The sequence below is a fragment of the Ceratotherium simum genome, chromosome 9, assembly GCF_057802395.1.
Source record: "Ceratotherium simum simum isolate JZ-2026a chromosome 9, ASM5780239v1, whole genome shotgun sequence".
In the NCBI taxonomy this organism is placed as follows: domain Eukaryota; kingdom Metazoa; phylum Chordata; class Mammalia; order Perissodactyla; family Rhinocerotidae; genus Ceratotherium; species Ceratotherium simum.
Window position 1 is genome coordinate 46693090 of NC_141908.1, and position 23361 is coordinate 46716450.

At 34.2% G+C, this 23361-nt stretch overlaps 1 protein-coding gene across 1 annotated transcript in view; it reads right to left on the reverse strand.

The window, feature by feature from the left end:
- Positions 1-23361, reverse strand: part of SCN7A (sodium voltage-gated channel alpha subunit 7) — a 77976-nt gene that overhangs the window by 14894 nt on the left and 39721 nt on the right. The window contains exons 13-19 of the mRNA XM_004428232.3: positions 23075-23248; positions 21202-21558; positions 15165-15602; positions 12961-13066; positions 11274-11428; positions 8848-9021; positions 6652-6759 (exon numbers count right to left, since the gene is read on the reverse strand). Of these exons, the coding sequence (XP_004428289.2) occupies positions 6652-6759; positions 8848-9021; positions 11274-11428; positions 12961-13066; positions 15165-15602; positions 21202-21558; positions 23075-23248 (1512 nt within the window). The remainder of the gene's footprint in view (positions 1-6651; positions 6760-8847; positions 9022-11273; positions 11429-12960; positions 13067-15164; positions 15603-21201; positions 21559-23074; positions 23249-23361) is intronic.

Consider the following 23361-nt stretch of genomic DNA (forward strand, 5'->3'; position numbering starts at 1 on the left):
TACTGGAAATGAAAAACTCATTAGAGGGACTCAAAAGCAGAGTAGAGGATACAGAAGAACGGATCTGTGAGCTGGAAGAAAGACTAGAAGAAATTACCCAAGGTGAACAGGTAAAAGAGAAAAGAATTAAAAAGAGTGAGGACAGTCTAAGGGACCTCTGGGACAACATCAAGCGCACTAACATCCGTGTTATAGGTGTCCCGGAAGGAGAAGAGCGAGACAAGGGGCAGAGAATCTATTTCAAGAAATAATAGATGAAAACTTCCCTAACCTAAGGAAGGAAACAGACATCCAAGTACAGGAGGCACAGAGAGCCCCAAACAAGATAAACCCAAAGAGGCCCACACCAAGACATATCATAATCAAAATGTCCAGAATTAAAGATAAAGAGAGAATCCTAAAAGCCGCAAGAGAATGTCAAGTTACATACAAAGGAAACCCCATAAGGCTATCAGCTGACTTCTCAGCAGAAACCTTACAGGCTAGAAGAGAATGGCATGATATATTTAAAGTGCTAAAAGGAAAAAACTTACAGCCAAGAATACTCTACCCAGCAAGGTTATCGTTCAAAATGGAAGGAGAGATCAAAATTTTCCCAGATAAGCAAAAATTAAAGGAGTTTGTCACCAAGAAACCAGTGTTACAAGAAATGTTAAAGGGACTGATTTAAGGGGAAAAGAGAAGACCACAAATAGGAAAAATTATCTATTTCCACGATTAGAAAGTAATGGATACAAATGCACAAAAAAGAGGTTGGATATGATATCAAAAACATAAAAGGAGGGAGGAGGGTAGTTAAAGAGTACAGCTTTCAGACAGAGGTCAAACTAAAGTGACCATCAATTCTGTATAGAAGAAGTAAGGAACAGAGAAGGACTACTAAAACACTGAGGAAAAAAAAAGTTAATAAATGGCAGTAAGTACATACTTATCAATAGCTACTTTAAACGTCAATGGACTAAATGCTCCAATTAAAAGGCATAGGGTGGCTGACTGGATAAAAAAACAAGACCCATATATATGCTGCATACAAGAGACACACTTCAGACCTAAAGACACTCACAAACTGAAAGTGAAGGGATGGAAAAAGATACTCCACGCAAATGGCAATGAAAAGAAAGCTGGGGTAGCAGTACTCATATCACACAAAATAGACTTTAAAACAAAAACTGTAAAACGAGACAAAGAAGGGCATTACATAATGATCAAGGGAACAATCCAACAAGAGGATATAACACTTGTAAATATCTACGCACCCAATGTAGGTGCACCTAAATATATAAAGCAATTATTAACAGACATAAAAACAGAAATAGTAACACAATAATAGTAGGGGACTTTAACACTCCACTTACACCAACGGATAGATCATCCAAACCGAAGATCAATAAGGAAACATTGGCCTTAAACGACACACTAGAACAGATGGACCTAGTAGATATATACAGAGCATTCCATCCAAAAACCGAAGAATACACGTTCTTTTCAAATGCACATGGAACGTTCTCCAGGATTGATCACATATTAGGCCACAAAACAAGTCTCCATAAATTTAAGAAGATTGAAATAATACCAAGCATATTTTCTGACCACAAAGGTATGAAACTAGAAATCAACTATAGGAAGAAAATCAGAAAAGCCACAAATACATGGAGATTAAACAAAATGCTACTGAACAACGACTGGGTTAACGAAGAAATCAAAGAAGAAATCAAAAAATACCTGGAGACAAACGAAAATGAAAATACGACATGCCAGAATTTATGGGATACAGCAAAAGCGGTTCTAAGAGGGAAGTTTATAGCGATACAGGCCTATCTCAACAAACAAGAAAAATCTCAAATAAACAATCTAACAATGCACCTAAAGGAACTGGAAAAAGAAGAACAAACAAAGCCCAAAATCAGTAGAAGAAGGGAAATAATAAAAATCAGAGCAGAAATAAATGAAATAGAGACCAAAAAAACAATAGAAAAAATTAATAAAACCAAGAGCTGGTACTTTGAAAAGATCAACAAAATAGACAAACCTTTAGCTAGACTCACCAAGAAAAAAAGAGAGAAGGCACAAATAAGTAAAATCAGAAATGAAAGAGGAGAGGTTACAACAGACACCTCAGAAATACAAAAGATTATAAGAGAATACTATGAAAAACTATATGCCAACCAATTCGACAATCTGGAAGAAATGGATAAATTCTTAGAATCATACAACTTCCAAAACTGGATCAAGAAGAAGTAGAGAATTTGAATAGACCAATCACCAGTAAGGAGATCGAAACAGTAATCAAAAACCTCCCCAAAAATAAAAGTCCAGGACCAGACGGCTTCCCTGGTGAATTCTACCAAACATTCAAAGAAGACTTAATACCTATCCTTCTCAAACTCTTCCAAAAAATTGAGGAGGGGGGGAAGCTCCCTAACTCATTCTACGAAGCTGACATTACCCTGATACCAAAACCAGACAAGGACAACACAAAAACAGAAAATTACAGGCCAATATCACTGATGAACATCGATGCGAAAATCCTCAACAAAATACTAGCAATCGCATACAACAATACGTTAAAAAGATTATACACCACGATCAAGTGGGATTTATTCCAGGGATGCAGGGATGGTTTAACATTCGCAAATCAATCAACGTAATACACCACATTAATAAAATGAAGAACAAAAATCACATGATCATCTCAATAGATGCAGAGAAAGCATTTGACAAGATCCAGCATCCATTTATGATAAAAACTCTGAATAAAATGGGTATAGAAGGAAAGTACCTCAACATAATAAAGACCATATATGAGAAACCCACAGCTAATATCATCCTCAATGGTGAAAAACTGAAAGCTATCCCTCTAAGAACAGGAACCAGACAAGGATGCCCACTGTCACCACTCCTATTTAACATAGTATTGGAAGTCCTAGCCAGAGCAATCAGGCAAGAGAAAGAAATAAAAAGGATCCAAATTGGAAAGGAAGAAGTGAAACTGTCACTATTTGCAGATGACATGATTTTATATATAGAAAACCCTAAAGAATCCACCAGAAAACTTTTAGAAGTAATAAACGAATATGGTAAAGTTGCAGGATACAAAATCAACATGCAAAAATCAGTTGCATTTCTGTACACTAACAACCAAGTAGCAGAAAGAGAAATTAAGAATACCATCCCATTTACAATTGCAACAAAAAGAATAAAATACCTAGGAATAAACTTAACCAAAGAGGTGAAAGATCTGTACACTGAAAACTATAAAACATTTCTGAAAAAAATTGAAGAAGACACAAAGAAATGGAAAGATATTCCGTGCTCTTGGATTGGAAGAATTAACATAGTTAAGATGTCCATACTTCCTAAAGCCATCTATAGATTCAATGCAATCCCTATCAAAGTTCCAACAACATTTTTCACAGAAATAGAACAAAGAATCCTAAAATTTATATGGAACAACAAAAGACCCCGAATAGCTAAAGGAATCCTGAGAAAAAGAACAAAGCTGGAGGTATCACACTCCTGATTTCAAAATATACTACAAAGCTATAGTAACCAAAACAGCATGGTACTGGCACAAAAACAGACACACAGATCAATGGAATAGAACCGAAAGCCCAGAAATAAACCCACACATCTATGGACAGCTAATCTTTGACAAAGGAGCCAAGAACATACAATGGGGAAAAGAAAGTCTCTTCAACAAATGGTGTTGGGAAAACTGGATAGCCATATGCAAAAAAATGAAAGTAGACTCTTACCTTACACCATACACAAAAATTAACTCCAAATGGATTAAAGACTTGAATGTAAGACCTGAAACTGTGAAAGTTCTAGAAGAAAACATAGGCAGTACGCTCTTCGACATCAGTCTTAGCAACATCTTTTCAAACACCACATCTGACCGGGCAAGAGAAACAATAGAAAAAATAAACAAATGGGACTACATCAAACTAAAAGCTTCTGCACAGCAAAGGAAACCATCAACAAAACGAAAAGACAACCTAACAATTGTGAGAAGATATTTGCAAACCATACATCTGTTAAGGGCTTAAGCTCCAAAATATATAAAGAACTCATGCATCTCAACAACAAAGAAACTACCAACCCAATTAAAAAATGGGCAAAAGACCTGAACAGACATTTCTCCAAAGAAGATATACAGATGGCCAACAGACACATGAAAAGATGTTCAAAATCACTAACTATCAGGGAAATGCAAATCAAAACTACAATGAGATATCACCTCACGCCCGTCAGAATGGCTATAATTAACAAGACAGGAAACAACATGTGTTGGAGAGGTTGTGGAGAGAAGGGAACTCTCATACACTGCTGGTGGGAGTGCAAACTGGTGCAGCCACTATGGAAAACAGTATGGAGATTCCTCAAAAATCAACGATAGAACTACCATATGATCTAGCTATTCCACTGTTGGGTATTTATCCAAAGAACTTGAAAACACCAAATTGCAAAGGTACATGCGCCCCTGTGTTCATTGCAAGCTTATTCACCATAGGCAAGACTTGAAGCAACCTAAGTGCCCATCAAGGGACGAATGGATAAAGAAGCTGTGGTATATATACACAATGGAATACTACTCAGCCATAAGAAACGATGAAATCCAGCCATTTGTGACAACATGGATGGACATTGAGGGCATGATGCAAAGTGAAATAAGTCAGAGGGAGAAGGTCAAATACCGTATGATTTCCTTCATTAAGTAGTAGATAATAACAACAATAAACAAACACATAGGGACAGAGATTGGATTGGTGGTTACCAGAGGGGAAGGGGGGAGGGAGGAGGGTGAAAGGGATAATTGGGTACATATGTGTGGTGATGGGTTGTAATTAGTATTTTGGTGGTGAACATGATGTAATCTATGCAGAAATAGAAGTACAATGATGTACACCTGAAATTTTTACAATGTTATAAACCAATGTTACTGCAATAAACAAAAAATTAAAAAAAAAAAAATGTTTCATTAATTATAATATAAATTACAAGTAATATTTTAGACCTTTGTCTTCTAGGTGTATGATGACTGGAATTTTGCTGTTTTTGCTACATAACCAAAATACTTCTTCCCCAACACCAGCAAATCAAATGCATCTGGGGAATAGATTGATCAGGCCTGAATCCTGTTATAATGAGTCAACCACAGATTCATATGAATTACAAAAGTATTATTATCAATCACGTACTTGCATATATAGTAAAATATAATTAATGTACTTAATACATGGACTTATGTATGTATATATGTATACATACATATGATATAAAGGTGATACTATTAAAATTTCTGAAATATGTTTTTTGGTAAGATACATGTTTTAAATTACTTATATTTCTGTTTGGATTTATAATAATCACTCAAATTTTGAGATAAAAACAAGTATCCAGGGCCAGCCCCATGGCTTAGCGGTTAAGTGTGCACACTCCGCTACTGGCGGCCTGGGGTTCGGATCCGGGCGCACACCAACGCACCACTTCTCCGGCCATGCTGAGGCCGTGTCCCACATACAGCAACTAGAAGGATGTGCAACTATGACATACAACTATCTACTGGGGCTTTGGGGAGAAAAAAGGAGTAGGATTGGCAATAGATGTTAACTCAGAGCTGGTCTTCCTCAGCAAAAAGAGGAGGATTAGCATGGATGTTAGCTCAGGGCTGATCTTCCTCACACACCCAAAAAAAAAACAAGTATCCATTTTTTAACCCAGTGGAAAGAATTTAAGTGTTATGGTTTCTTAATGAATGGCCATTTAAATGTAACATACCATGTATAAATTGTAAAAATAATACAGTTTAAACAAACAAATTTCTTATTGGATTCTACCTACATTGAATATGTTATATTCCATAATATTAATCGAATAGGCAGGTTAATGTTAAATAACCTGTGTAAATGAAAAATGTAAGAAAACATAAGTGGATAATTATGAAGTAAAAGAGAAAATTAGACTATTTCTGCAGATAATTGATCGCTGCATATCCACATAATTATAATATTTGTGGTGGTCATAGACTCTGCTTTTTGTTAGATTGAGTCGTATGGGATTTCTGTTATAGGCCCCAAAAATTGAACATGGTTACTTTGTGTGGATCAACCTATTAGTTTCCCTCACATTGTTCAGAAGAGGCTTTAACATGAGACTGAGTGTAAGAATTCATAATTTGTGATGTATGACTTTAAAAAAAAAGTAAATTTATTTTAAAATTCAAACTTTTACTTCATTCAGTAAACGACTACTTAATGTGTACAATGTTCTTATAATTTTAAAAGTTAGCTAACTGATCAGTTTCATTTTCTGTCAGTTATATTTTAACACTGAGATAATTTCATTAATACTCATACATATCCATGTGGGTTAAAATGGTATTACTTCTTGAAACTATATTACCTCTCTCAACTATTAGGTTATTTTTGCTTATCTTTATTGATTTTCATATCTTATAAGCAACAAAGACCTAAAATGTCATTAAGATAGCTAATATATCTTTCTTCTATATTTTTATGTAGTAGAATACAGGATTTTGTATTAATTTTGTTAAAGGTACAAATAAGAAGACTACAAAGCTTTTAATTTGTGGAAATTTAGTAATCCTAAATAAAAACACATAGATTCATTTAGAAACTTTTCTCTTACCTTCATTCGTTCAAACTGAGATAGAACTCTGAGTGCCCGAAGGAATTTAATGGAAATAAGTGGTTTTAGTTCTTCCCGAGATTTGCCTATTAAGCTAAGACAAAACACCTAGACATATTAAAAAAAAGAGTGGATAGGATTTAATTTTATTCAGAACAGTTTGTAAAATGAACTTTGCATTTATTACAAAAAAGATGCACAATCAAAGCCTACCAAGAATTACGCAAAAGATTTAATATATATTTCAATATATCTTAACAATGACTTACAGAAAGGTATAAGAAAATCATTTTGTGTTCAAATCACTTAAAAAAACATAAAACAAAAATATTTTCTGGTAATAGGAATATATGTTATTGAAATAAGCAAACATTTGTATATTTAACAGTCTTTATGATGGAGGATTAATATTTATATCCATTTTTAATTCCAAATTAGATTAAGAATCAGTTTCATGATTATTTGCAATATAGTAATAGTATACAATGTATTCATTAAAACAAAATTTTGAATATATTATATATGCATCTATATATAAATATAGTTAAGACAATATACATAGTGGGATTTCAGAGGAGAGGCATCAAGGAGAATATTAATATTGTTAAGTCCAAGTACAAATTATGAAAATGTATGGGAAGCTACTAAGATTCTTTTTTAAAGTAAACATATATGCATAAAAATGATTCAAGGTTAATAAAGGTTAATGCAGATTGAGCATGGTGGTAGAGTTATGATTAACTTTTATTGTATCTTCATATTTTCTATATTTTCAAGGCAACATAAATAAAAAATTTATTCTCTTTATTCTATACTAAAGAGATGGTCTTGAAGTGGGCTGTGAGGGAAGGGTATCAATTATGTAAGCATGGAGGGATGTGGACACATACGAGCAATGGCCAGGAAACAGGAAAGTGGGCTGCAGGTATAGCGTGGTTTAGTCAGAGTAGAAGATTAATTTGCAAGAATTAATTTAGAAGACAGAGGTCAAATATTGTATGTCATTATTTATAGACTGAGAAACTTCAATCATTGCTTATTGAATAGGGAGCCATTTGTTCATTCAACAAAAATTATTGAGGCCCTACCATGTGACAGAGATTGTTCTAGGCACAGGGCATAAGAAGGGAAACAAACCAAGAAAAAATTCTGCCCTAATGGAGCTTATCTTTTAAGACAGACAATAGGCAAAATCAATCAACAAATTATGTAACATTAATAGGGGCAATGGAGATGAGGAAAGCAGAGAAAGGCAAGGGGAGTACTGGAGTGGTTGCAGTTTTGAATAGGGTAGTGCGGAAAGACCTAACTTCCACGGTTTCATTTAAGCAGACATAAATGAGGTGAGCCAGGCAAAGTTCCAGGTGGAAGGAAGAATAAGTGCAAAGGCACTAAGATGGAAGTAATCTTGGTATGTTTGAGGAGTTTCAAGAAGCCATTGCTTGTGTATAGGCAAAGTTCCAGGTGGAAGGAAGAATAAGTGCAAAGGCACTAAGATGGAAGTAATCTTGGTATGTTTGAGGAGTTTCAAGAAGCCATTGCTTGTGTATAGACCAGGATGGGGGAAAGGGAGAGCAGTAGGGGATAAGACTGGATCATGTAGAGAACTGGTAGGCCTTTGATTGCAAAGACTAGCTTTTACTCTGAGTGAGATGGGGTGTTTACCAGGGAGTTTCAAGAAGAGAGGTGACTTGAGCTGATTTCTATTTTACAACAGTAACTCTGGTTGCTATGTGGAGAAGAGAGTGAAGATGTGCAGTGGTGGAGGCAGGGACCTCAGTTTGGAATCTAGTGCAGTGATCCAAATGAGACTTTTTGGTAGCTTGGCTCAGTGTGGTGCTGGTGAAGGTTATGATAAGTGGTCTAATTTTAAATATACGATTTAAAAGTCAAGCCAACAGAATCTAAATATTTTAGGATGCTGATATTTTCAACTTATTGTGCAATAAGCCTATTCTGTTAGCAGTTGGATCATAGGTGACATAGAATAATCCAGAATGAAGCGTTGAACTTTTAAAATTTTAGAATGAGAAAGCAAGGATAAATATTGAACATTACAAATGAAGAAATATGGGATGTTGGTGAATAAAAATGCATAGAGAGAGGAAAAAGGAAGATATAAGTAAATGGAAGAGTGAGAGTAAAGAAGGAAGGGCAAACCAAATAACCTTTTAAATTTTTCTTTAAAATACGTACAATAACAACCATGAAGTCTAGCTTGTACCAGCCACTACTGAAATAGGCTTTAAAACCATACGCCATCCACTTTAGAAGCATTTCCAGAATGAAGATGTAGGTGAAGATCATGTCAGCATATTCTAATAAGATTTTAATAGTCTTTCTCTGATCGATATATATATCTTCAAAAGCCTGTGGGTGAAAAGTTTAAGGATTAGTGTACACATAATTTCTAAAAAATCTTTTGGGATAGAGGGGAATGAAATGCCATTTCTAGTAAGCAGATGATGAGCAAAGTTATAGATTGTAGTCTCAAGGGCTGGGTTACTTTGCTTGGATTTAGTCACATAATCCATAACTACATTTTTCTGATGCCATGCCTGTAGCAGACATCATTAATTAATCCCAGAACTTCTTCTTATAAAGACTGAACTTGGCCTCATAACTGTTCTAAATAGTGATCCAAAAGCCTCTCTCAAATCAGTTAACCAAACTTAATGTAAGAGACCGAACCTTTAGTCAATCTGACATGGTTCTTATCTCTAATTCTATGCAGCCAACTCACAGACACATGCCAAGTGCTAATAAAGGAGCAAAGATTAAAAAAAAATGTCTTCAGAAATCCATAGTTCTGTTACAAGTAAAAGTCACAAAGCTTGTTCCACTGTGGAAATAATCAGGCAAACCAGTGGAAATACAAGAATACAAAATAAACTATAATCATTTCTCCAAAGCTTTTCAGTTTTAATAGGCCAACTTTAATCTTACTGTGGAAGCTACAAAATCTGATAATGTCATTCAAAGGAATTTCATGGTGCTTTTATTTTAGCACTGAAAGAAGTACAAATAACCTCTGGCAGACTTGTCTCAAAGTACATTCAAGGTCAAAAAGCAAACAAGGATTAAAATAATCTTATGTAAAGAATGGTGTGATTCTTGTAAACCTACTGTTAAATAAAAGTAGATCAATATAAAATAACAATACAGTTACTGACTTTTTTTTTTTTTGCCTCCCCAAAGCCCCAGTACATAGTTCTATATTCTAAGTCCTTCTAGTTCTTCTATGAGATCTGCCGCCACAGCGTGGCTACTGACAGACAAGTGGTGTGGTTCCACGCCTGGGAACTGAACCTGGGCCGCTGAAGCAGAGCGTGCTGAACTTTAACCACTAGGCCATCAGGGCTGGCCCGAGTTACTGACTTTTATTTGAGCCAATTATGGACTAAAATTATATATAAGCAAATTATAAATATCATCTGAAGTTATTTTAAAGGACTGTATTATATGTATTTATTTATTGAATAGGTACATAATGAAAAATAAAGAGACAGACAAAAGTCTCCACTTCAATTTAAAAAAATTTAAAAACAGGCAAAACTAATCTATGGCAGTTGAAGTCCACTTACTGTTTACCCACGTGGAGTGGGGAAGTAACTGTGAGGGGTCAGAGTATGGTTCTGGAGTCCTGGTAATGTTCTATTTCTCAAGCCAAGTGACAGTTACACTGGTGCATTCACTTTGTGAAGATCTTTTACGCGATATACTTATCATTTGTACAGTTTTCAGTATGTGTGCTAAATGTCAATATAAAGTTTACTTAAAAAAATATATGCAGTGCAAAGTCTGGTTCCCAACCATGGTTCCATCTTCTCTGTTCTGTGCATCTCACAATTAACTATTTCTTATGTATCCTTCTTTGACCTTCTTCAATTAAAAACAAGCAAACAATATGCAATCTGTTCTTCTTTCTTTCCTACATAAAATGTAGCATGCCATATATTTTATTCTAGATCTTCCTTTTTTCACTTATTACCATATCCTGCAATATCAGCATGCATACAGCTTCTGTAATTTTTAAATAGCTGCACAGTATCCCATTGGATGATTGTACCATCATGTATTTAAACAGTTACCTATTATGGATTATTTTTGCTTTTCAATCTTTTGCTATTACACAAAATTCTTCAGTGAACAGCCTTCTAAATTCATTTAATAAACGTTCAGATATTTGTAGGATAATTTCCCAGAATTAAGATTGTTGGGTCAATGGGTAAATATATTTATGGTTCAAAGGTCCTTAAAAGTATATGCAACACTTCTCTTTCCTTATTGAATAGGTACCAAAGTACTAGCACAATACAACAGTTTTGTATGTGCATACTATTAAACTTTGTTTCACATATAAGAAGAAGAGGTATCTATTAGCATTCTTTTTTCCCATTAGTCATTCATATATTTTGAAATTGTATTATTTATTTAATAGTGAACGAGGCATACAGACTTAAGAAACTGTAATGTATATCTTCCAAAAGTAGAATCACAGAATATGAACTTTGGTGTTTTAATAAGTATTCTGGAGAAAACTAATTTGGCATGGTGACTTTATGAATTAACACACTTCAGATACATTTTTTCCTGTAAAAATTTCACATACTCTCTCTTACCAGAGCACCTGTGCTGAGCAGAGTGACAAAGCCAATGAAACATTTAAAAAAACTGTTTTCTACTATCTTGCAGCAGGTTTTCCTTATGTTCTGCCAAATTTTTCCTTTCTTAGATTCTCTACTGATTTGACCAGGTGAAGATCTTCGTCCATAACCTGTCAAGAATGAAACCATTAAGAACAAAAATCTTGAAAACTCATGAAAATGTAAACGTCTCAAACTTTCTCTCATATGCTTTTGTAATTATTTATTTATAGAATCTAATATAGGTGGTCTCTCACTTATAAACATTTGATTTTTATCCTTGCTGTAGTGACTGCTGCCATAGTTTGTGAGTTTGGTAAGAGTAGGAGGAAAGAAACTGTGAAAGGCAGAGGTGACTTAGAACATCCACTAACCCTGCAGGACAGACTCTAAAAATAGAATTTATCCTCTACTCCTACAAAAAAAATACACACACATATAACATCTTCTGAATATTACAGTTTGGTAAAATGCCTGAAAATTCATTCTCTGAAGATTCACATGGCATAATGTGTTCCCATTTACATACATAAATATTTATGAAATGTTAAGAGGTATAATATCAGGTAAATCAACTAAATTGATTTCAGTTCTTAGGTGGCAGGAGAATGAAAATTTTGATTGAGACTAGCTAAGAAGCTAACCTGGATTATGGAGTACTTTGTGGGTACGGTACACGTGCATGGGGTTGAACCCTACCTTCTGGTCAAGAGTGTTAACATAAGGAAAACCAGAGGCTTGAAAAAAGAGTGATTAACGGGTGAGAAAATGAATAAACGGAGGTGGGTGGAATTTAAAGTCACATTTCATTTTAGAATTTTACCTCGTGTCAATTTATACGTCTATAGGAAATATTTCCGCTCTTGTCTTAGATGATACAAGTCCTAAAACTCAAGCTACTGAGAGCAGATTCTCATTTTGAATACAAGAATTTGAGTATTTAACAATTACCATTTTGATGATTTCCAGCGGTTTCAAATGTTTAGAACCTGTAGTCATTTGTTAATCTTGCTTAGAAACTAATCTGAATTGAATGTCATCAAGAGGTATATGTTACGTATCTAATGAGTCAGCCAATCGACTGAAGCCTTATACATTTCTTAATATTCATGTGGAATATAAAAATATATGACCATTACATAATTTGTTTTCCTATGAAAGTTATAGGATGTTTTCATGTGAGTGTTTTAAATATTGACTCTATTCTATGAGGCCTAAAAACACACACACACGCACACGTGCACACAGACATATACACTAATTTACCTTTTTACCAATCCCATGAGGTAAATTTTTTTACATATTAAGAAATGAGTCAGAAAGAGGGTAAGTAAAAGCTAGTAAATTATGGACTTGGATTTGAACTCAGGCTGTGGGATTCCAGAGCCAATGTCCTTAACTACCGCATTCAACTCACTGGGAAATAAGCCCTTTTCCTCTTTTCCAAATCTTGACTTTTTTCTTGATATTTGTTGTAAGTTTCTATCGGGATTCACACAGGCACGTGTGCACGTGTGTGTTCACACACATTTGTGTGTGTGTATTCCTTAGCCAAATTAATAAACTCTCTAAAATTAAAAGTATATCCAATAGTATTATTTAGGTTAAGAGAAATTTAGTCTAATTTCAATATAATGATCAAAGGACCTTCTTATTTTCTTACCGTTTTTAAGATGCTTTGGTTTTTCACATTCATAGACCATTTCTTCTTCTTCAGAGAGAGCAATATCTACTGTACTGCATTCAGATGAGCTAGATTGCTTCACCTTCTGAAAAGTAAAGTCCCACCAAAAATGTGGTGATTAAAGTTTCATTTACTCACTGAAGTTAAAGTTTATTTCATTTTTAGAAATAAGAAAAATTGTCTACAGACAGACTACTATCCGGTTTAAAAGACTTTAGGTCAATTTCATGACTGATATTAAGATGCATACATATCTTTGAGTTGGTTTTTAAGAAATTGTTTTTAAAAAAATAATTTAAGCTAATATAATTTTTAGATTAAAAGTAACATTTAGTTAATTACACTGTTCTCATAAAAGATGTATAGGCTAGCTCCATTTTCCAAAAGGATTTGAGTTTCAACACTTTCTTGAAGTTATTTCCAAGGTTCCCATATATGTTATTTCACTTAGATGAGTAGCACCAGAATAGATCACCCCTTGATGCTAAAGATGGGCAGACAAGATTGCACTTAGTTTTTATCTTAAAATCCAGTCCAAACATCCTTGTGTATGTCGTCATAGGACAGGATTGGTGTGAGGTTATCCCGAAGGGAAACGAAGGAATGGCACAAGGAATAGGGTCAAGAATAGAATTGGGAAAGTGACACCTGCCCTATGGAAAGAGGCTAGTTGCAGGGATTGACATTCTTTCCCACTCTGCTCTTGATTGATGTTCAAGACTGGCTAGGATAAGGTAGTCATGACATTGTACATGTGGTAATACTGCAAGTGACATGCATGGCTGTTTTTTGAAATGATTTTCTCGTAATGCTTTATTTTGCCTTATTTAAAAATGAATATGCAACATGTTAGCCTTTAAAGTGAACAAGATCCTAAAGTTAATAGCATATAAAATTATTTTCTAATTTAAAAAATTAAGACAAGTGTGCTAAACATTTGGAAAAAAATCAGTCTTATTTCTTAAAAATTAAGGAAAGATCTAGAGAAAGTAGAGTATATAAAAAAGGAAATTATAAATATTTTGTCATACCTCTTGGTCTTATGCACAACAAGTGTCAAGGAAATATAATTAGGAAGCTCTGTTTGCTTTAGACCTTACATGGTCAATTGTCAGTAAGACACTATGGTGCTCAATTAAAAAAATATATATCCAGCAGGGTATTACTTTTAAATAAACAAATCATTTTTATTATTGAAATTCCACTTATATTTTCTTTATTTCTGATGAAATAAGGGCTATAGTTACTGGAGAGAGCAGCTGCCAAGAAGAAAGAGATCTGGGAGACAAGATGGTGCCAGAGACTTTGGGGACTTAGAAAGAGACATTCTCTGCCCCTCCCCAGTGCCTGTGAGTGATCTGAGATGATTCCCTAGTGAGGGCCAATGCAAGAAGCCCACGGTGCAGATGTGATCTCTGTAGATGCAGCCTTCTATTAAATTACGCCTTCTAATAAGACATTATGCTGCTTGCAAATGAAGACAAGAAGACTGTATCCAGTAGGGTATACATTTTAGAAGCTAAGTGAACAGCAATATCTACCCTTCTTTGAATGTGTCCCTTTTTTTTCTGTCCAGGAATTTATAAAGCTACAAACTATTCACAATTCAAACTAGTGGTTTGTCTTTATTCTTTTAGTCCAACTTAATTATATATGCTATAATATATGTTTCAGAAACTGAACTGACAAGAATCTTAGAATTTTAGCAAGTAAGTATGTATCTTAGCACTATTACAGTCCAATCTCACATTTTAACGATGATAAAGCCCAGAAGAGTTTAGTGATTTCTCCCATAATATACATTGCTTTTGAAATCTTAGGTTTCTTCAGTATGCTTTTCATCACCCCACACTGCCTGCTTATTAATTTATAAAATCCTATAATTATATTATCTAATGTTTACTAAGTGTTCATACTGGGGATTTTTCAACACACTATTAAACTTTTTTTTTTTAATACTTCTATCCTCCTTAAGAAGTAGATACAATTTTATTTACAGATGAGGAAATTGAAGCTTAGAAAGTTTAAGTCACTTGATCAGGAGCATAAAATCAGGAGCAAGGAGTGCTATAGTTGGGACTGAATGAGTAAGTAATCTAACCTGGAACTTCAGCGCTGATTCACTTTCTTATCAACAATACCATACAACCACAATAAGCAATCAGGATATTGAAACATCTTACCTCTTTGCTGCTTCCATCACCTGACTTGCTCTGAACCTCCTTATTATCCAGATTTTCTATATCAGATTCTCCTGAAGCAATTGGTACAGTTTCTGAGGCACTGGGACTGGGGATAAGTGATTGATTCTCATTTTCGGTCATTGTGTTTTTCTCTGTGCCACTGCTTTTTTCCTTCTCCTTGAGGAAATCTTGGGTGTTGCTCAATTCAGAAAGAGTATGGTCAGAAATATTCTCTTTAACATATATATCATTTACATTGTCCATTGTCTCCTTTAGAACATTTTGTTTTTGGCATAATATTCTAGAAAGCACATAGTTTATTCCTTTCTTAATCCTTGCCACTGCATGCTGGAGATTTTTTGCTTCATCGTTCTCTTCAGTTGTTGCAGTCTTGTATGAACTAAATGAGCTCACCAATGCCAGAAAGAGGTAAAGTATCTAAATGAGGATGTAAATGAGGTTAAATGTATTTCATTTTTTTGTTTCCTTTTAAACAATAAAAAATCCTTTAAAAATGCTGCCCCGAGATTTGAAAACAGCATATGAACTACAATGCTATTTAGGCTATTCAGTTCTTACTCATCTACAATGGGTCAGGTGCTGTGCTAGGGTTTGTATAGCCAGAACTCATGTTAAGGTCACAACATTATATGAAATATTATTTGTTTCTCTTTTACAGATGAAAAAGGCAAGGCTTACAGATGCCAAATATTAAAGGTCACACAGGTTGAACTCAAGTCTTTCTTGTTCCAAAGCTTGTTTTCTTTCACTGAGCCAGGCCATCTACCCCAAGGTGAGAAAATGAATTGTTACTCCAGGTGGCTGACTTCACTACAGCCCTATCCCAGGAATCATCCCATGTAATGATTGACATCTTCATGGGTTCTGCAAACACATGAGGAATCTCATGGGGAGACAGCTATCCCTGGTTCTGAAGCTTACATCTAATTTTCTTTGTGACATGTAAATACAGAGTTTGGGCAAGTTAATTGACACTCTGTGATAATAAATTTGGTCACCTAAGAAAGAGATGAGTGATGGAAGAATCAGTCCTAATATCTGCAAGTTATTTTTAACTCAAAGATAGTGTATATTTTGACCTTTACTGTCACTGAGAAATATGATCAAGGCATGTTCAGTTTCAGAGAATCAGATTTTTATCTTGTTTGTAGTTATAGGGTAAAGATTATAACTTTGGATTCTAGTGTAGGAGATTCATATTGATTACTCTCTTAGACTTAAAATAGTAATTTGAGCATTTTGCCTATTCTGGCAGTTTTTTCCCCTCTCTTCAGATATTTGAGATTTTGAAGATTTAATTTACTTTATGCTTTACATATCATTTTTAAAAGGAAAAGTTCAAATGGCATACATTGTGTTTAAGAATATATATGTATATAACTTACGTAACTAACAGTTTCCTGCCTATGTTTCTGATTTCTTCACATATTAAGATCTACTCTTAAAAATAATTATACTGACAATTTATGTGTACATAAAATAAAATAATTAAGTATGTGAAGATCTCCAAACATTTGTTAAAATTTGTCAGAATTTCAGGTCTATGTGAAGAAATGAAGTTCTCAAACTCTCTGATAGTTACTGTCTTTCTCATGCACATGCACACATAAAACAATATGAAGTGCCCACTAAATAATGTTCAGTTCTAATGGATTATTTTTACTTCTTTATACCTAGATCTTTATATCTCTTAGGAATAGAGAAAGCTCAAACAAGACTCACTCATATGGAAAAATATTGTTGCAGATAATGAAGTCATCAAATAGATAATCTTAATCATAACCGTATTTTGGGTGTAGTAATAAAATGCAGTGTTCAAGATGGCTCAACACTGGAAATTTCTTAGAAATGAGATCATCTGAACAACTGACATATATTTTCTATAACCTACAATGATAATCTCAAAGGATAAAAAATAAAAACTGAAAAGACAATGATCAGATGCCAATACCCCCAGAGATTAGTTTGATTGTTCTCCCACTAGTGTCTCATTTTGACAATAAGGTTTACTTATAGATAATCTGGGTGGGGGATCCTTGGCCCTTGTAGGAACTATGCTATTAGCACCTCTACCATTCTTAAAGAACAATGAGTTTAGGATGCAAAAGGGCAAGACCAAATATAATTTAAGGTAGTTGGTTATTTCTTTTCCCTCCTTTGTTTGGTTAAGTATGAGGCACAGTGAGAAATTAGAAAGGGTGTTAGGTAAGAATTTCATGATTGTAAGCTTCATATGAATAGGAACCACGTTTTCTCTTACCTAGACAACTAGCACAGCGCTAGGCACAAAGTAGGTGATAAATAAATATTATTGAAAAAATTAATTAATTGTAGAATGAAGGAAAGAATAGATTTTGTGCGAGGATTTGGACAACGAAAGATTATGATACAACAACTGTATTGTTAAGAGCTTACAATCTAAGATTTCTTATATCTTACATATATGTACACACACACACTCACACACATATACATGCATACATACACATAGAGGAAGAATATATAGTATGAACGTTATATGGTATTAGTAAGAATGTTAGAAGGCTGAAATGAAGTTCAAAATTCTCTGGAACTGTGACATAAAGAATTCTGTAATACTGTAAAATGCTACTGCTTTGTTCAAGTGTGCTCTGAATAGCCTAGTCTCCTAAAGGATTAGAAAGGGAAAACAGGACGCGAAAATGACCAAAGCTATAGAGGATTGATTACCTCTTCTAATTTGAGCATTAATGAAGAAGAAAGGGGAAACACAAAGATTATATTGTATAAACTTAGAGCAACTTTCTTGCAGTCACAGTGTTGTAATGAGATTCAAAACACATATTTATTGCTTTTGTGTTAAGAGATAAAAAGTCATATAACGTATATAAAAGAAAACATTTAAATGTCTCCCCTGAAATTTGCTCTCCCTTACCTCAAAGATGTCTACCTATTGGGTGAGAACTGAGCTACTCGTCAAAATAAAGTAGTATGGAAGAGAAAGAAAATTCAAGATTTACCTAAGTAATTATTTTTCTCATTAGTAATCAAGGAATTTAACATATATTAAAGTTCTTCTATTTTAGGATTGTTCTAATTATATCTTAACATACATTTAATTTGGGAATATATAAGTATATATGGAATAACATACATATTTATGATAAAATTTTTAATTTTTAAAAAGCAAGTAGATTTTATATTAAGTTTTCTTTTCACGTTTCTATCCCTCATTGTTTGGTTTATGTAACCATAACCAGATACCACAGTTCACCTGGTGGTAACCACTTAAACTTCAGATAAAACACCTGGAGGTTTTGCCTAACTGAAACTTCTTAATAATGTTACATAATTAACAAAATTCTGTAGATGTGGGAGTTATAATTTTACGGAGTTTAAAAGAAGTAAAACAAACATTTATGAATATTTATGGAGTGCTACTTAATTTTATTTAAATTACAATAACCCTATAAGGCACGTATTATGTTCATTCTCCTCTTAGATATTGTCAGGTTTAAAGATGCTGTGTAATATGCACAAAGTCACTTAATTAGTAAATAATAGAACTGGAATTTGCACCTATGTTTGCTTGAATCTGAGCTCTATGTTTCTTACAACTCAGCAAGGCATAGAACTTTTTAAAAGCCACTTCAGATACTTGCTTTTGTACATGATGATTTTTTTAAGGTTTCCACTTAAGGCTGTTAATTGCAATTTTATTGGATGAATAAGATAAAATTAAATTAAAAAATGTAGAATACCTTCCTTTTACACCAATGCTATAGTTTTGATGTGAAATTACAATGCTGTAATGTAATGAGTTGGAAGTATGAGGGAGAAAAGATCTACAACCTTACAAATTCTCTCCTTGCATTTTTTCTCTTGTACTTACTCTAGTGTTATTATCATGATGCCCCACGGCTGGATCACTGTTGAGGCGACTTAAGCTTAAAAGATTTAGTGAGCCAAGCAATATGACGGCCAATCAATTGGAAATGGAGGTTCATGTAACTCCACTTTATCCTGAAATCTCTTTGCTAACTGACTTGAAGTTTCTGATCATTAGGAATAAGAAAAATGAGAAACAGAGTGGAGTTCAAAAACAAAGACAAAGAAATGCTATTATATAATTGCCTCAGCATGTCTCTTTCTTTGCTTTTGAACTATGTGTATGTGTGTGTGTCTGTGTGTGTGTTTGTTTGTGTGTGTTGTTTACCTCAACAGCCATCAGCTATGGCGCTTCCTTTTGGGAATAGAAACTCACATTTCATTTGGGAAATTGCCCTTATCCCATTATTAGTCATATGATACAGGTTTGGATTGATGCCATCTCCAGCTCCAGAGGAGGGCTCTGAGTGGCTTAGCATAATAATATATGTTAACATATTCCACACCCTGGGCAATAAGTAATAAATGTAATTCCACACCCTGGGCAATAGAGATTGCTTCAGAAATGGACACATGACTCAGAGCCAATGCAATAATAGGAGAAATTTGCTGTGGCCTCTAAGAAAGAAATAGGAATTATCTCTTCTGTTCAATTTGATATGATATGAAAACGTGAAGCTTTAGACTGCAGCAGCCATCTTGGTAAAACAGAGGCTACCTGCCAGCAAGGGGCACACAGATCTGAGACATATAAAGACTTGTCTCTAATGATCCTGCTTGAATATCTTTGTCACACCACACTGAAGTGAGACCTCTGATATTTTGAGTTATGTATGCTGACACATATGCTCTTTTTTGTGTCAGCCAGTTAGAACAGTGTTTTATGTCACTGGGAGCTGAAAGCATGCTAACAGCCACAAAGGCAGAGGATATTGAAGTATTTTTACACGTTGGGCACTGTTCTAGGCTTTGATGATATAGAGAAGAGGCATGATCCTTTCCTTCATGGAGCTTACAGTTTAACAGGAAGATAGACAAGTACATCAACAATTAAACACAATACCAATGTGATAAGTGTAGGAGAGGGGTATGCCCCCGGCAAATAGAAGCAATGAGGAAGGGCACTGATACAATGGAGCCTAACCTGTGATTTTTTTTTTTTCAGTCTTTTGGGAAATGTGCTTGATGCCTATGACTTACGAGTAAAAAGCAACTATTGAGTCTCTTTTTTTCCTGTAAGAACAGTTTTCTTTTATAAGCAATTCTTTTTTCTTAGAAGAAGTGAAAGCTTTTTACTCATTGTAAAAGCTTTTTACTCATGTAACGCCGCTTCGATTATTGGAAATTTAAGAGTGAAAGCTTTCCCTCTTAGTTAATGCATAATAGTTTTATAGACCAGTGGTTTTCAAACTTTGCTGCACAGTTTAATCAAATGAAGATTTTTAAAATATCCTGATGACCAGACTATGTCCATATACCAATAAAATCAGAATTTCTGGGAATAGATCCAAGACATTAATATATTTTTATTAATCCCCCAGGCAATTCCAATGTGCAGCCAAGTTTGACAACCAGTATTATATTTAAGTGCTTCTTAAAATTTAATGTGCATACAAATCACCTGGGGATATTGTTAAAATGTAGATTCTGCTTCCATAGGTCTGGGATGGAGTCTGAGAGTCTGTGTTGATAACTATCTCCCATATGATGCCAACGCTAGCCTGAGTAGCAAGGTTATAAACCAGTGCTATCCAAAGAAATATGATGCATGTCACATATGCAATTTTCCAGTAGCCACATTAAAAGCATAAACAAAAACAGGTGAAGTTAATTTTACTAATATATTTTATTTAACTAAATGTATCAAAAATACTATCACTTTAAAATGCGTTCAATATAAAATTATTAATGAAATAATTTACATTCTTTCTTTGGGTAAGACTTCAAATCCAGCGGGTATTTTACACTTATAGCACATCTCAAATTGGATCCCTCATATTTCAACTGATCAATAGCCACATGTGGCTAGAGGCCACCATATTGGACAGCACAGTTAGAGACTACTGAATCCCATAAATCCACATCGGGAAAATACCAGACTATATTACACCAATTTTTGAAAGAAAATTTAAAAGCACGGATTACTTACCAATAAGTTTCCAATTAAAATGACCATCATGTAAAAAGGAATACAACTGAATTGGCCTGCTACCTTAAAACAATCCCATAAAGTCTCTATCCACTCTCCACAGAGAATCCGGAACACATTCAGGTAGGAGTGGAAGAAGTCATGCATATGCCAGTGTGGGAGTTGACAGTCTTTGTCTATGTTGCAGACACATTCTTTGTAACTCAAACCAAACAGCTTCAGGCCGACCACAGCGGAAAAGAACATGAATGTGACCAACAGCAGGACCAAGTCTTTCAGGGCCACCAATGAGTTACCAAGAGTCAGCATCAGCATGTTAAATGTTGTCCAGAATTTCCCCAACTTGAAAATTCGCAACTCATAGAGCAATGTAAAAAACAAGAATAAGAAAAAACAACAAAAAACCTGGTCACTATTCATTATGATGTACATTTAAAATTTTTATCAGCATTATACACATACACATATATAGTCTCTAATGTAATATTCAGTTTTGAGCATTATTATACTAACAACTGAAAATTCATTATATGTACAAAAAATTCTTAGTACATCATACATATTCTGTAGTTTTTTACACTAAATCCATACATATCCTCTTCTATTGATCTGTCAATTCCCATTCAATAGTATGCTATTATAATTACTCTAGTTTTATGTTTTAATATCTGGTAGGGCAACTATCCATTCTTTGTTTTGCTTTTCAAAATACATTGGATACTTTCCCACATTCTGACACATAGATGATATTGAAAATGTCTGTCAGTTTCCACTGAATTCCGTGGAAGGGTCATTGTGTATTTCCCTTTTAAAGTAACTTATAAAAGACCAAACACCACATTCTAGATTTAGTCTGAATGCTCCTCTTCTTTTCACTGGATTTGTTATTTCTATTGATATAGCACAAGATTACCTTAACATTTTTGGCCACCATATCTCAGTGAACTTAGTCATCTAAAACCCACATATCATTTTTATATGTGCTATACCTTTCTCAACTTTTTCTAATATATTAAAAAACAAGCTTTCTGAACTCAAGAATAGGACTTTACATTTATCCATGTAAAACTTAATCATCTTAGATTCAGATCATTACTAGCCTTTCAGATATTTTATCTTTTATACTATCTTTTATCACACTTTCCATATTTCCCAGTCTTGTTTCATCCATAAATTTGATAACTACATCTTGTATATATTTCTCTTATTCATTAAAAAAGTTTATGGATGAAGATTTAAGGCAGGGTTCTGAAGGATTATTTACATAAGATCAAATCTATTGAACTGTTCTTGATTCCTGCTACATTCCTTCAACTTGTTACCAGAATGTGACAATATATTATTTATCAAATATTTAATGTTTCCATAAATACCACTCTAATAACATTATTTCTTTGCCTAGTTTTCTGATGTTTATCACCACCCTACATTGCAGACATGTACTGATTCTGACTTAATAATATTCATAATAATATTCTGATGGCCTGACTGTCCCTTTATAAAGTTTTCTACTCTACATTTAGAAATACTCACCTGATTCCAGTTCCTCAGTCACACATTGGCATTCAGAGGCAGGGTCTCTTCATTATCCTGCCTCTCAAAACTGACCCAGTAACCATGGCCATGCTTCCTAGAACTATATCTCAAATTTGCTGCATATGCGGCTATTTCCTTCAATGCATGGTCAAAGAACAGCACTGATGACTGCCTACTCTTTCCTGGGGGCACTTTCTCAGCTCTCTCTATATGAATTAATTCATTTAATACTCCCAATATCCCAAAGGGATAGGTATTACTATTCCTCCCATTTTATGTCTGAGGAAACTGAGATAAATTTTCATCAAATAAGATTTAGGTCTTCGATTCTACTTACCACCCTGAGTGATCGAAAAAGAGCCATTCCATGAATATTCATTAGATAAAGTTCTGCTAAACCATGAAACACAATTAGGCTATCATAAATGTTCCATCCTACTTGGAAATACCCATATGGATGCATGGCAATAATTTTAAAAATCATTTCTGCTGTGAAAATTCCAATAAAAACCTAAATAAAAAAAACACATGGATGAGAATATGATTCCAAAAGCTCTCTCAGAACCCTCATACACAGAGAGTGCCACATTCTTCACAGTTCCTCCGACAAGGTCTGATTAGTTC